Raw genomic sequence first — 14,341 nt, 5'->3', positions numbered from 1 at the left:
GGCAGTTTTACAAAACATGGTGGCATTTGATTCAACTCTTCCAAGTTAGAAGTGGTGAATCACAAAATTTCCTAACTTCCAGTAACTAGAATGAGACCATCCACTGCATGGTTCCACTTTTGCACAGCACCTGGCTCGGGATAGTTGTAGAGTCAAGCTGCTGAATGGCTATACCACAGTGCTCAGTGGTGAGCCCATGTGGACCACGGGAGCATGCAAACCATCCTGAAAATTGCTGGCAGCTTCTTTTTGCATGTGGTGGTTGCTGACTGAGGTATTCAGTGAGACGAACAGCCATAGTACACTCCCACTGGGAATTTCCAGTCTTAAATAAATGATAGCAACGCACAAGGGTATTGATAACATGGTAACTCAAACTAGTATTTACAATAAGTACAGACAGCAGACAATGACCCACTCTCTTCTGAAGCCACACATCGAGAGCCTGTGGCCTTCATGGCTAGTTTGACACAGTCAGAGCTACAACCAGAATGAGGCAACCATGACTTTGCCCTAGGACATGCACATTTAGAGGTTGCAAAAATTTTAAATAATGGTTTTCAGAGGTTGGGCAATTTTTAAAATGGTTAAATTTACATGATGACAGCACAAACACTCCGCCAGGAGGGCTCATCCTGGCCAGTTAGAACAGGTAAGAAGAGATAAGGCACTCTCAGATGACACAGCTGGGCCGGAGTGCCAGGGGGGCTGGCAGGCTGGGGCCGATGCCATTACTGCTGCTGGGAGTTCTGGGTTCACACCTTGATGGCCCTGGACCAGGAGGCATCTGTCCTCTGAGGTCTCCTGGCAGCTCGGGAGCCCATCTGCTGAGTGCCCCTTACCCACTGCCCTCTGGTTAGTCCCACTTTCACCTTCCCAACAGGAGGTGCCAGGGCTAGAATGACAGGAGCCATGGGACCGATGACAGGTACCGTGTCTTCTCAAACGGAAAAGGAAACCCATTCACTGGAAGGAGAGTTGACGTCAGGGAGTGGTGGGTTGCTACCCCTGATAGCGGGGCTGCACTCCCAGGCAGGAAACACCAGGAAATCCTGAGCCAAGGGCCTGTGCCTCACTGTCTGTGTGATTCACTCCCTGAACTGAAAATCACGCCATTGCGAGAAGGCGCCACCTCCCCGAGCTTGCTTTGTGCACAAGGGTCTCTCTCAAACATAGGGCTGTGAGTAAATTCAAGAGAAGCTTTCCTGTGTCGGCTTGGCATAGGGGCTGATAGCTGTCTCTGAGGACCACACTCTAGTTTTATAGGGAACGTAGCCTAGGCACCAGGATGAAGCCACCCTTGGGGCCACCGCCTGCTTTTCCCTTTTTTCGTCTACTTCATCACTGCCCAGCCTCACCAGCCTGGCCTTTCCTCAACCCCTCAAACTCCCCACACACGTGGTGCTCTAGGATCTTTGCATTTGTTGTCCGTCTGCTTAGAAGCATATTCCCCTAGCTCCTCATCCTTCTGAGCTCTGTCCCTCCCTTAGAAGCACCTTCCTGGCCCCATAACAAGATTCCATTTACTTCCTATCACTTGCTGTGACCTGGTCTTATTAGTTGCCTGTCCCGCTCTTTCCCATCCCCAGAAGGTGAGCCCCATAGAGCCTTGTGTGTTCTGAGCGCCCTGAACAGGACCCAGCAACAGGAATGAGCTCCGTCCACACTGCACACGTGGCAGGAGGCGACAAACTCCGGAGCCTCGGGCTGCAGGAGGGAACCACCTGGTCTGGGCTATTCCACTGAGGGTGGGGGTGACACTGGCTTGGCCTCCTGGGAGTTTACTGACCGGCTGCCACAGACCAGTTTGCAAACCACGCAGCTTAGGGGGCTGGCGTACCTGAGCCATATGACCCTTCAGGCAGCCAGCCTTTTCCTGACTCCATGCTCCCCTGGGATATATTCTCACACAACTGTTAGTCCTACCTTTTCCAGGGCTTGATACACTTTCCCCAAAAACTAAGACCTGACCACAGCCCTCCCCGGCATAGGGCAGGCTTCCATTCCCCCAGAGCAGGGTTTTCACAGATGTTCCCTGGGAGGGCCCAAAGGGGGCCCTTTGCGGGCCAGCTGGTCTGGGTGACCACTCCTCCAGTCTGGTGCAAAAGCAGCTACTACCAATACGATGAGTGCAGCTGTATGCCCAATAAAACTTTATTTACAAAAACAGTCCACCAGCCTGTGAACCATAGTTTGCCAACTTCTTTAGATGCTTTGGAAAACATCTTTTCCCAGGGCTGCAGCCATGTACCAGGCATGGGCCTGCCAGGCCTGAATGGCTCTAAAACTGGGAAAGATGAGGGGCCTGAGGCCATTGGAACTGTGGGGAGGACCAGAGGAGCTGAAGGTCATGAAAAACAAATTTGCCAAGCACTAAAGCTCAAAACAGCAACCTCGCCACTGGTAGGGGTGGGGAGAGGGTCAAGGTTCTTGCATTTATCATTTAAACTTTTCAATGTCAAAAATCTTGTCATCTGCAAAACAAAACACCTATTGCTCAATGGCTCCCTCACCACAAAGAAGCCCAGGATAATCTGGCATTTCATCAACAAGAAGCCAGAGCCCAAATTTCTGGAAATGCTCCTGGGCAGAGCATGCTGGTTTGTTTCTCTGTCACTGGTGAGATAAATGCAGCTCTCAGTTTCAGGGGAATCTCGGCCTCTTGTGGCATGGCAGGCAGCCAGCGCCACCCCAGTGAAGCGCTGCGTGCCTCCTCGTGATCCAAGAGTGCAACGCGTGGGGAAGCACAGCGGTCGGTGGCCAGTTATGTCCCAGGGAATCCGGGGTTCCCTGAGCCCCACTTGGGTGGCCGGGGCGAGCTGCTGGCAACCCCACCCTGCATTGCTTTCCCCTGCTTCTCCCTGCCTAGCCCTACAGTGAATCAAAGCAAGCAGCCAAGTGTGCCCTGGGGCTGGCATCTGAGTCTTGCTCAGGACAAGCCTTGCTCAAGATGAGGCCAAATCAGACCAGGCCCAAGCAGGAGGGAGAGAAGGCTCTGGACTCCTGGCCCAGGCTTAATTTATTTCCAATGTCCTAGAATTTAGGAAAGAGACTCAAAATAAATCCCCCAAAGTCAATTGGCCCTCTTGCCCTAGCCTAGAGAGGAGGAGGCCAGGGACAGCTGCAGCCTCAGCACCTGGAGCTCCCGGCAGGGAGGGGGGGAAAGGGAGGGCAGGCTTCCCGGCAGGTGGGCCCTGCCAGAGAGACTGTGTCCTATCAGACGGGTCAACAAAGACCTGCCAGAATGCAGGACAGGTCTTCCGGTTTTTCCAAAAAAAGCCCCGTGTGCAGATGCATGTGAAATTTCCAGATGTTTAAATGTCTCGAAATTTTTTTTTTTAGTTCTGTATAGGTCAACCAATACACGTATGGGCTACATTCCGCCTGCAGCCTGCCATTTCCCACGCATCTTTTGGTCTATAAAAAAAGTCCCAGGTACCATGCATGGGAAGACAGAGAAATAGAAGAGCACAGTTTACCTGTTTGTACCTTTTGAGCATTGCGCGTGGGACTGTGTTACCTATTAGTTAAACACATTTTAAGTTTACTAAGTTCTAGAACTCAGAGAATGTGCCTGGACCAGCTCTCCTGAGCTTAGAAGTTGGGGGTGGGGGTGGAGGGGGTGCTGAGGCCTTAAGTGGGGAAGAGGGATAGAGGGAGGATGGGAAGAAGGGAGGGAAGGAGGTGGAAGTAAGCAGCTGAAGATGTTGGCAGCAGAGCCCAGATCCCTAGAGCTGGGAGATTTGAGGAGGCCAAGTGACCTCTTCAGACCTAAGCTTTGCATCAGCCTGCATATGCCATTTCCTTGGGGAATTCTCTCAGCTGTCCCCCTCAATAGTTTAGGTTCCCCATAATATGCTCACACAGCCCCCAGGATGTCTCCTTCACAGCACTTAATACAGTCTAAATTAACTAACCACCAAATGGTTAGACATCAATTGTGTGAGACTCTTGACCTTCTGGAAAGACTCTAAGCTCCATGAGGATCCAGACTGAGAAATGCTGGGCACAGTTCAACCTCCTACACACAGTAGGTACTCAATAATAACTCTCTTAAATGCATGAATAAATGAATGATTTTTGTAAAATAATTCTTGCAAGAGCACAAAGTAACTCTGGGTGGATCCTCCTACCCCAGAAGTCTGGACTACCACCAGCATTTTGTTCACAATTATGAAATCCTGGGGAGGGGGCAATTCAGGTATCCTGGGTTAAGAGACTCCATAGCATCAGCGTGAGGCCAGGTGAGTAGTGTGGGAGGGAGGAGTGGGAAGGGCCGCACAATGTCGCACCCAAGCACTGCCCCACTGTCCCTGACGAAGACTCCTACCTCCCACTCCTGACCCACTTCCCTGCCATTGCGGTTTGGGGGGAACTTGGGAACCAGAGGGAGGGAATATCATTTCCCCTTTGAACTTGACCAAAAATCAGTGTGTGATAAAGGGCGTGCTTCACAGGGCAAAGAAGCCAGGGATCTCCCTAACCCTGTCATACCCATGGGTGGGGAACTCAGGAGGCCCCAGAGACCCACCCCTGCAGGGAGCCTGAGTGCAGGCCACGGGAGGTCACTTCAGGTGCTCTGTTGCACACCCAGGAGCCCCATGGGCCAGCGGCTCCTGGCTGCCCTGCTCCAGGGACCAGCCATCTGCTTCACTGCAGAGGGAGCCGGACAGCTTCATCCACCAAGTCCCGTATCAGCCCTCGGCTCCCCAAGGGCCTCTGGGGCCCAGGGCCCATCCCCTTACCCCCCCTCTGCCTGCTCTCCTTCTCCTGGGCACTGCCACTTTAGCTCCAGGCACAGGGCCAGACCTCCTTTGCATTGCAGCCCAGATGGTTCACCGCAGCCGAGCTTCCCAGAACTGCCCGCTACCCTGGTGTCTGTTCCCCGGGCGCGGGTGCAGGCACAGCGGCCACTTCAGGGCAAAGGGCGACTATTCCCATCCCAGCCCGGACAGAGCACGGTTTGTCGGTTTGGGGTCAGAGGAGACAACTGGCTGGAAGCTGAATCCCCTCCTCTACCCCCAAGTCCGGCTCAGGACTTGGAGCGGTGGCTCCTCTTGGAGCTGGTGGGAGGAAACTGCCCTCCTCACCCAGCTGCTCCCCACAAGCTCTCCACTCTGCGCCGTCCTAGAGTCTCTCCCCAGGCCCACCCCAGACCCCCTCTGTGGGAGGAGGAATGGGCCCCCCAGGTAGGAGTCAGGGCAGTGGGCCAACCCAGCCCCAGAGGGGCCCAGGAATCTGAGAAGGCAGGGTGTAGTGAGTGGGTGGGTGGGTTGGTGAAGTGTTTTCTTTCCCTCCCTCGGCACTTTTTCTGGGAAATGCCAGAGGCCGGCTGGGCCTGGAATGTCAGGCTTGAAAGAACTCCTCCACTGCTCACAGACAGCAGAGCCACAAACCTTTTCATTAGCTCCTCGGCCCCTCCCGGCAGAAACAAAGGCCTGCAAACTGGAATGCTGCTTCCCGCCACAGGCCATTGTCCCGGCCTCCCTGGACCGCCCCTGGGGATTGTCTAAAGCAGGAAAGAGAGAAATCAGGGTCAACCTGGTATGTGACCCCAGAATCTTTCCCCCTGCACTGGAAGGACCATCTCTGCGTTAGCCCTGCCCTCAAGGAGGCCAGCCCCCCACTATCCATCCTGACAGTGGGCAGCTTCAGCTGAGGGAGTCAGATGCATTAGGGCAGGCCTGCTCGAGGAAGCCCAGCCCTGGGAAAGCCAGCTGGGGTGGCAGGGGCAAGGCCCCCGGCGTATTCTCCCAGTGGCCGAGGGGAAGGGGGCCAGGAGAGAGGGGCCCACTGCCTCCTGCCCTTCTCCTCCCACTAGCCTCAGTGGACTAGAAGCTACGGAGGGAAGAAACCAGATGCCTTGCCCCTCTGGCATCCCCAAACCTAGCCAGCTAATTGTACGCAGTGAAGCCCGATCAGTGTGCAATCACTAATAGGAGCCTACTAGGCAGTCAAACGCAGCCTGCCTCCTGGAGCTGTAGAAAGCCCACCAGTCTTGAAGACAGAGGGAGGCCTAGGGCATAGGGTTGAGCAACTCTGTGGTCTGAGGCAGTTTCCTAACCCATCTAGCTGCAAACACAGTTTTTTGAATAATGGCGACCTTAGCGCCTGCCCCCCGCCCCCCCCCCGCCCCCCTGGGCTGGCTGGAGGACAAGGAGATCATCTGGGTTAGTATGGGCCCTTGTGTTCACTAAGCCATGCCACAGCTTCCAGCAACCACCCCCTGGGCACCGGGGTTCCCATCTGCAGGGTTTGGGGAAGAGTTCATCATCTGTCACACCCCGTGAGTAAGTACAGCCCCACAGGCAGCTGGAAGGAACTATGGTGTACTTCCCCACCATCGTGAATTAGTATCTTTATTATCTTTATGACCAAGCACCTTTGCCTGGAAATAGGAGTCTGACTTCATAGAAATTCTGCAAAGGGAGAGATTAGGAAAAGGCAGAAGTCTCTAAATCCCTTAGCAAGGAAAATGGTGCTGTGCCGGACAGAGCGCCTGGGGGATGCCCCTCCCTGAGAGCCGTCAGCAGGCAGGGAAGGAGAGGACCGGCACAGACTCAGGGCTGCCCCGGTTCCGGCATCTCTCGTGGGCACGTCTGAGTCTGCACTCCCTTTGTCCTCAGTCTAGCAGGCCTAATAATCTCCCCCAAGCCACACATGGGGCTTCCACACCCTCTATCCCATCTCTACATCCGTTCCTGAGCCCCTAACATACTCTGGAAGAAAGCAGTTGGTGGTATCCAAAAGTGATGGAAAACAGAAGTCAACATATTCCCTTATTTGAAGATTTATTGAGCACTTTCTTTATAGCAGGCTCTAGACTTACAAATAAAAAATCAAACATAGTCCTCAAGGACAAACAGGTTTCCTCAAGGTTCTTGCTGGACAAGCAGTCAGAGCCTACTGGTCTATGTGGAAAGAGTTATCCTGAAGTTTAGACTGAGTCTCTGCCAAATCCTGAAAGAAAAGGAGAAATCAGTCAAGGTACGGAAGGTAGTTCCACCCAGCAGGAAGCCAACACACAAAACCCAGGTCTGGGGAGTGTTTTGGAGACAGCCTGGAGCTCCAGGTACCTGGAACATGAGGTGTCAGGTGGGCAGTGGCAGCTGAGACCGAGCAGAGAGCCTTAGACACACACTCACTGAGAGGTCTGGGTCACCCCAAAGGCAGTGGGAGACTCCTGGAAGTATTAGAAAGTCGAAGAGAAACTTGGTGGCTGGCTGAACTGTTTGGAGAGAGACAAACAGCTTTTTGGAATGTGTCTTATATAGGAGATACATAGCTCTCCAAAAAATGAAGCAGTTTGTGGCCACATCCACCCCCTTGTAGCCCAAACTGCAGCACTGCCTTGTCTCCCCAAAGACTCCCTGGTGATTTAAAAATAATTGTAGCTAACATGCATTGAGCATTTAATATGTGCAAGGCACTATTCTAAGCATTTGCATGCATTAGTTCATTTAGTTCTCACATTAGATGAGGTAAGCACTATTATCAGCCCATTTTACAACTAAAGAAACTGAGGCACTGCTGGGGAAGTAAGTTGTCCAAAATCATATGGCCACTAGGAGGACAGCAGTTCAGTTTCCAGAGCCAGTTTGCAGGGAGCCCAGGCCCACCTTCCCACTGCATGCCCTGGCAGTCGGGGCAGCCCCTTTCTGTGCCCTAGGCATGCCTGCTGATCCCTCCCCTCCTCTGTGCTATTTAAGTCGTCCCTGTACTCTTGGCCACTCTAAGCTCCCTGCCAACTGCGCAGCCTTTGCTGCTCTCCCTCTGAACAGCTCACGTGGGTTCCATGCTGTCAACATTAGGAACTAGGTGTTTCAGAGGTATGGGTCTCTCCAACCAGAATGGGATTCCTGGAGCTCCGGGGCTGTTTCTTCCTCCTTATCTCCCTGATTCAACCCCCCTCTCCCAACCCCCCCTCAAAAAAAGAATTACCACAGTCTCCCAGGATCATGATCACAACCACCCTTTACTCACGGCACTCGTCACTTGGGGGTCCCATGTCTCTTGCCTCAAGAGACCCAGCACAGCTGTCTTCCCAGGGTTTGTGGAATGGGGGATCGAACCTGATTCGTGTCAGAGCCTTATGGTTTACAAAGCACTTTCTCATCTACTCATTCGAGGGCTATTCCTTGTGGGTCTTCCTTGTCCTCCACAGGGCTTAGCACAGAAATGTATGGGCATGGTGCAGCCTCCTACTAATCAGTGGAGGAGAGAGAAAATGAACTCCTGATTGTACAGAGGAGGAGAATCCTTTCATTAGGCCACAAGCATCTTGAGGGCAAAGACCAGCTTTTATTCATCTTTATATTTCAATGCCAACACAAGGCCTGGATCATAGAGCCCACTATTTATGAAATGTGTTGAATAAATCAACTTCCCCCTCTGCAGAAGTTATGAGACTTCCTCCTACCTCTCTCCTAACAGAACCCAAAGGGAGAATTGGACTAAATCACAGGACTTCCACTTCAAGAACCTTTGGCACAATCTTTTCTTGTTTTTTTAATCTAGATCTGATGGGAAAAGGTTATTATTCCTATTATGAAGATGGCAAAACTGAACCCCTGAGAAGCTGGGTGTCCTGCTCAAATCTACTGAGTGCCCCAACATCCATGGAGGAGAAAGGTGCTGGCACAGATTTCCCCCAGAAGCAAAGGAGCTGGGTGTCAGCATTCAAGACTCCCAGGACACCCATTGTCCTCGGCGTCCCCTGCCTCCTCTCCAACTCATTATCTCCAGTTGTGTGGCATCTGGGTGGTGGGAGGGCCCAAAGCCCACAGCCCCTGTGTCCTGAGGGGTGTCAATCTAAGTGCCACTCAAGCTGGTTCTCAGGTGTTTCCAGAACCCCACTGCCTGTTTGGGAACAGACGGTAAAACTTTGCATCTTTCATAAAGCTGGCCCTAGTCAGTCCATACCACCCACATCCATGACAGCACGACCAAGGGCAAATCCATCGTTCAGCTCCGCCAAGGCCTTTTCTCACCCCCAGGGAGGGATCAGACCCCCACACTCATTCGGGGCGGTGCTGGGCCATCTGGAAGTGAGCGGAACTGAAAACAGCTTTCTGGAAATCCTCCCCTACTGGACTCTTATTCCCGAATCTAAGCCCAGCCTGTGATGTAGATTCTCCTCGGTCCCCCGAGAAGGTCCCCCGCCCCAGTTCCTGAGCGAGCATCCCCACCGCCCCCTTCGGGTCGCATTCCAGGGCTCGGGGAGTAGCGCCAGACTCCCCAGGATCTAAGAGACCCCAGGGCGCCCTCTAGCGGACACCCTTGGACAGGGGGTGCGGCCATCGCTCGCTCTCGGGCCAGTCCCCCGGCGTACGAGCACCTGGCCGGACCCACGCTTCACCACGCAGGTTTGCAGACCCGGATGTGTGAAAGCGGTTGTTTGTGTTTGGGGTTTTGGTGGTGGGAGGCGGCACCCGTGTCAGCGTCGGCAAAGAAGCTGGCTATGGGCCGATGGGTTGAGGCCGGTCAGCTGCTACTCAGGCTGTGTCCCTTCCACCCCTGGGACTCCCAGCTTCTCCTCGGGGACATACCCACAGGTGACTGCCGCCGCCCGCCTCCAGCTCTCAGGTCCGGACCCAGTTTCGCAACCGGCTTTGGGGTGTCCCCACTTCCTTGCGGCAGGCCCGGGGTGGGGGCGAGGGGGTGTCCCTGTGAGGTCCGAGAACAGGGGAAGGGGAGCCGGGAGCCTCTCCCGCCCGGCCTCCAGGAACTGCCCGCGATCCCGGAGCGGCACCCCCGCCTCTGCCAGAAACCGGCCTTCTTAGAAGGGAGGGAGGAAAGTGTGAATGAGAAGTTGGGGGCGGAGCGCGCGCGGGGGAGGGGCCGCTGCCAGGAACGCGCCGCCGGGGCTGGCGCCGCGCCCGCCGGCCGCCCTGGCCGCCTCGCGTCGCGCTTTGTCTCTGCGCGCGTCCCTGCCGGTCCTGGCCCGGCTCGCGGCCCGCCCTCCGCCGCCCGCGGCCCCTCCCTCGACCTCCGCGCGCAGCCTTTCATTGCTGCTAGTAGTGACTAAACATTACAAGAAGGCCGGCCGCGCAGTTCCAGGAATCGGGGGGCGGGGCGCGGCGGCCGGGTATATACCCGCGAGCACGGCCTCCGCGGCGGCTCCGACTTGGACTTCTCGCGCCGCCGCCGCCACCGCCGCGACTCCGACGCCGCCCGCCGCCCGTCCGGCCAGCTCCCGCCGCGGCCCCTCGCCTCGTCCCCGCCCGTCCGGCCCGGGGACGCTCAGGGGACAGGGTGGGCGCCCCGGCAAGGCCCGAGGGACGCGCGCGCGAGGCCCCTTTGTGGACTGCACGGCCGCCAACATCTGGGCGCAGCGCGGGCCGCCTCTGGTTGCCGCGCCGCTGCCTCGCCTCGGGGACCGTAGGAGGCGCAGCCCCAAGGCCGGAGACTTCGGTTTGGGACCAGGTAGGAAGGAGGGGAGCGGCGTGGAGGGGTGGGGGCTGGCCAGTCCCGGGAGCTCTTCCCGGTTTCCCCTCCCCTTCCAAGACCATTCCCGGCAGGGAGGGGACGGGGTAGGGTGCGGAGCGGATGGCAGCCGGAGATCCCAGGTTCCCGGAATACCCAGGCTGGGGCCCTGGGGTTTCTCAAGTCCCCTCCCTACCCCCTTGCCTCGGATTTCTCTCTCCGTCCCCGCCGCCCGGGGCCACCGGACTGAGCGGCGCCCAGAGAGTCCCGGGGGCCTCTGCCGCTCCCCACCCAGGCCACGCTCCTGGAGACCCAACTTCCGCGCCCGAGTTTCCTACTCGGCACCCTCCCAGTGCGCGCTGGGGAAGGGGCTGGCGGGGGGCTGGGCGGGTTCCGCCGGGTGCCTGGGTTGGAACTGGGGTCCAGGCGGGGGCCTCGGGCACTGGGGTTGCCCTGGCTGCTCGGCGGAGGCAGGGGAGCCGGGGCTGGCTGGGCGCACTGGAGTGTTCCGGGCACTCACGCGGCACGCGCCTTCCTCCCCGCAGCCCCCCGGGATGCGATAGCTGCCGCTGAGCGGAGGCCGCCGAGCAGCTGCAGCCGCCGCCGCCGCCGCCGAGCAAATCCACGCTGGCTCCGTGCGCCATGGTCACCCACAGCAAGTTTCCCGCCGCCGGGATGAGCCGTCCTCTGGACACCAGCCTGCGCCTCAAGACCTTCAGCTCCAAGAGCGAGTACCAGCTGGTGGTGAACGCAGTGCGCAAGCTGCAGGAGAGCGGCTTCTACTGGAGCGCCGTGACCGGCGGCGAGGCGAACCTGCTGCTCAGCGCGGAGCCCGCCGGCACCTTTCTCATCCGCGACAGCTCAGACCAGCGCCACTTCTTCACGCTCAGCGTCAAGACCCAGTCGGGGACCAAGAATCTGCGCATCCAGTGCGAGGGGGGCAGCTTTTCGCTGCAGAGCGACCCCCGGAGCTCTCAGCCAGTGCCCCGCTTCGACTGCGTGCTCAAGCTGGTGCACCACTACATGCCGCCCCCTGGCGCGCCCTCCCTCCCCTCGCCACCGACTGAACCCTCCTCGGAAGAGCCGGAGCAGCCACCGGCCCAGCCGCTCCCGGGCAACCCCCCCAGGAGAGCCTATTACATCTACTCGGGAGGTGAGAAGATCCCGTTGGTGTTGAGCCGGCCCCTTTCCTCCAACGTGGCCACTCTTCAACACCTCTGTCGGAAGACCGTCAATGGCCACCTGGACTGCTATGAGAAAGTCACCCAACTGCCTGGGCCCATTCGGGAGTTCCTGGACCAGTACGATGCCCCGCTTTAAAGAGCCAGGGGCAGGGGCCAGGCGAGGGGCCTGGTCCCCTCTCCTCCGCGGCACATGGCACAAGCACAAGAATCCAGCCCCGGGAGTCCCCCTGCTCTGGGTGAGCCAGGGGGTGGACAGGGGTCCCCCTTTGGCCCTCCCCCCTGCAGAAAGGGGCAGGCAGGACCTGGAATGCATTTGACGGACAGGGAGGGCCACCTGAGCACCCCTCCTCCCTGCTTCTCCAGAGGAGCCAGTGCTCGGTGGGACAACAGCCGCCACAGCAGTGGGTTTGCTCTCTTCGCTTTTTGATTCCCACTGCATCTCCAAAGGGGACACTGCAAGAGTTTTGAACTAGTGAGAACTCTCTGGGGAATCTTCAAACTTTCCAACGGAACTTGTTTGCTCTTTGATTTGGTTTAAAACGTAGCTTTAAACCTGAGCAGGTCTGGGGCCTGCGAAAGAGTGGATGAGAGAGGGCCCCTCAGGGGTTGCAGGCTGGCCCCAAGAAGTGCCACTCCCACTGCCCGGCCCAGGTGAGGGTGGCTGTATGCTCCTCCTCTGGGGAGAAGGGCAGAGGGTGGCCTAAAGGGGACCATTCTTCTCCCCCTCCCCTTGGGACAGCCACAGGAAACTATCTAGATTCCATCTAGTGCCCTTGAGTCCAGGGCCCTTCCCCCGTTTTAAGGGGGAAGTGGCATTTGGAAGGGGAGTGGAATAGATGGGCTGGTCAATTATTCTTTCCCCACCCAAGCTATACCTTTCAGCACCCAGGGGGTGGGGGAAGGACGGAGGAAATGAGCCATCTTTGACCCCAGGTCCCCGACAGAGAAGATGGGGGTGTCTACTTTGTGCCTCCTGACTAGGTTTGGCTAGGAGATTCGCCTTAAATGCTCCCTGTCCCATGGATAGGGACTGGCACACAAAAAGCCACACGCTCAGCCAATCTAGGCAGAGGCCAAGGGCTTCTCAGAGGGCACCCAGCCGGCCACTCACCATGGGGAGGGGGAAAACCATGCCTTCCAGCTGAGCACTGGAAGAATGCTAGCCCAGTTGGTACTGGCCAGTCCCAGGTGTCTTGTGGTACCTGGGCTCTGGCCAGAACAGAGCCACCAGGTCCCACAGCCCCCCAGGCCCTGCACAGCTCTCCCTCCTCACCTGGGGGTGGGGGGCACAGGCAGGACCTCACAGAGAGGCCCGGCACCTGCCGCCCCGGCTGCTCCCACTCTGCAATAGCACTGATCAGTGAAAATTTACAGGAATGTAGCAGTGATGGAATTACCTGGAACTGCTCTCTTTTGGGGAAAACTAAACAAACACAATGTTTTCTGTGTCAGGTATTTGGCCGGATGGGGCAGCTGTGTTGGGGTGGGGTTTTTTTTTTTGTTATTTTGGTTTTTTGTTTTTAATAATGTTTACAATCTGCCTCAATCACTCTGTCTTTTATAAAGATTCCACCTCCAGTCTGCCTCCCTTCCCCCACCCAAGCCTTCCAGGCTGTTAGGAGATGCTTGAAGAACTCAACAAAATACCAATCCAAGTCAAACTTTGCACATATTTATATTTATATTCAAAAAAGAAACATTTCAGTAATTTATAATAAAGAGCACTATTTTTTAATGAAAAACATGACTCGAACCTTTTCCCCGGGGCCTTGCTTTCTCTTTCACCCACACCCACACTGCACCTGAGGGCTGGAGGGAGGGCGCTGCAGAGGCTGGTGGCTCTGCCCCCTTGCTGCCCTAGTGCTCCTTAGCGCTGTGGAATCACACTCAACTCCACGTCACTGACAAGCTAAGACAGCCACCTAGACTGTAGGAGAGAGGTAATTCCTGCTAGTCTGATTCAGATCTGACCAAAATATGCAAAGCAAGTTTGAAGGAAGGGCTTCAAAGGGCTTGCAGGCATTAAGCTGTGCTGTGGTCAAAGCTTTTAGAAGCTCCTAGCTATTCGAGGTGCTCTGCCCCTTGCCAGGGAGGTGTTCCGAGAAAACCAGACTACAGGGTCCTGGCGGTGACCCGGGACCTCAGCACAGCGGGTTCAGGGGAGGTGGGGGAAGGGGTAATCCTAGTACAAAGCCTGCAAGCAGGTGAGGCACTGCCTCCCCACACCCCTAGCTTCCCTCACAATTCCTAGGAGACCTGGTCTGAGCAGTGGTCAGGGCCACATGCCTCCCAATAGAAGCACCCATCTATTCATCTATTTTTAGTCTCTCCTACCCCCCGGGCACTTAGAAGCTACCTGGGGCAACCTTCCCAACCTTGTAAGGCAAGTATTAACACCCTCATATTCTCAGACAACTGCAAGCTCCATGGCGGGGGGGGGGCTTGGACTGCTCCCTTCTGATGCCTAGCACGGTGCTCAGTAAATATTTGTCGACTCAGTTGGGGCAGCCACTCAGGTTCACAGAGGTTAAGCAACCTACCCAAGGCACACCACTTTGGGATGTGGGAAAGACACAGGACTGGAACCTGGGAGCATCTGATTTCCAAACCCATGAACTCTCTGCCTCCCTAAGCACTAAGTACACGCCCATGGTGGCCCCTAGGTGGGTCTCCCCAGCAAAGCCAGGAAGTTAGGAACCCTTCTCCCACTACTCTGGGGTTTCAGCACTAGG

The 14,341-nt window shown here is 56.4% G+C and overlaps 1 protein-coding gene across 1 annotated transcript; it reads left to right on the top strand.

The window, feature by feature from the left end:
* The first annotated feature begins 10,148 nt into the window (after positions 1 to 10,148).
* SOCS3 (suppressor of cytokine signaling 3) lies at positions 10,149 to 13,351 on the top strand. Its single transcript, XM_036910417.2, has 2 exons — positions 10,149 to 10,425; positions 10,971 to 13,351. Exon 2 carries the CDS (start codon positions 11,068 to 11,070, stop codon positions 11,743 to 11,745), a length of 678 nt encoding a protein of 225 aa, XP_036766312.1. The 5' UTR covers positions 10,149 to 10,425; positions 10,971 to 11,067; the 3' UTR covers positions 11,746 to 13,351.
* The last annotated feature ends 990 nt before the right edge of the window (positions 13,352 to 14,341 follow it).

The sequence above is a fragment of the Manis pentadactyla genome, chromosome 4, assembly GCF_030020395.1.
Source record: "Manis pentadactyla isolate mManPen7 chromosome 4, mManPen7.hap1, whole genome shotgun sequence".
Lineage (NCBI taxonomy): Eukaryota > Metazoa > Chordata > Mammalia > Pholidota > Manidae > Manis > Manis pentadactyla.
Note: the sequence above shows the minus strand (reverse complement) of the source record. Positions and strands in the feature narration are given on the sequence as shown.

Bases quoted from the DNA above. Each gene is read 5' to 3' on its own strand.
- SOCS3 (XM_036910417.2), top strand. From the start codon at position 11,068: ATGGTCACCCACAGCAAGTTTCCCGCCGCCGGGATGAGCCGTCCTCTG.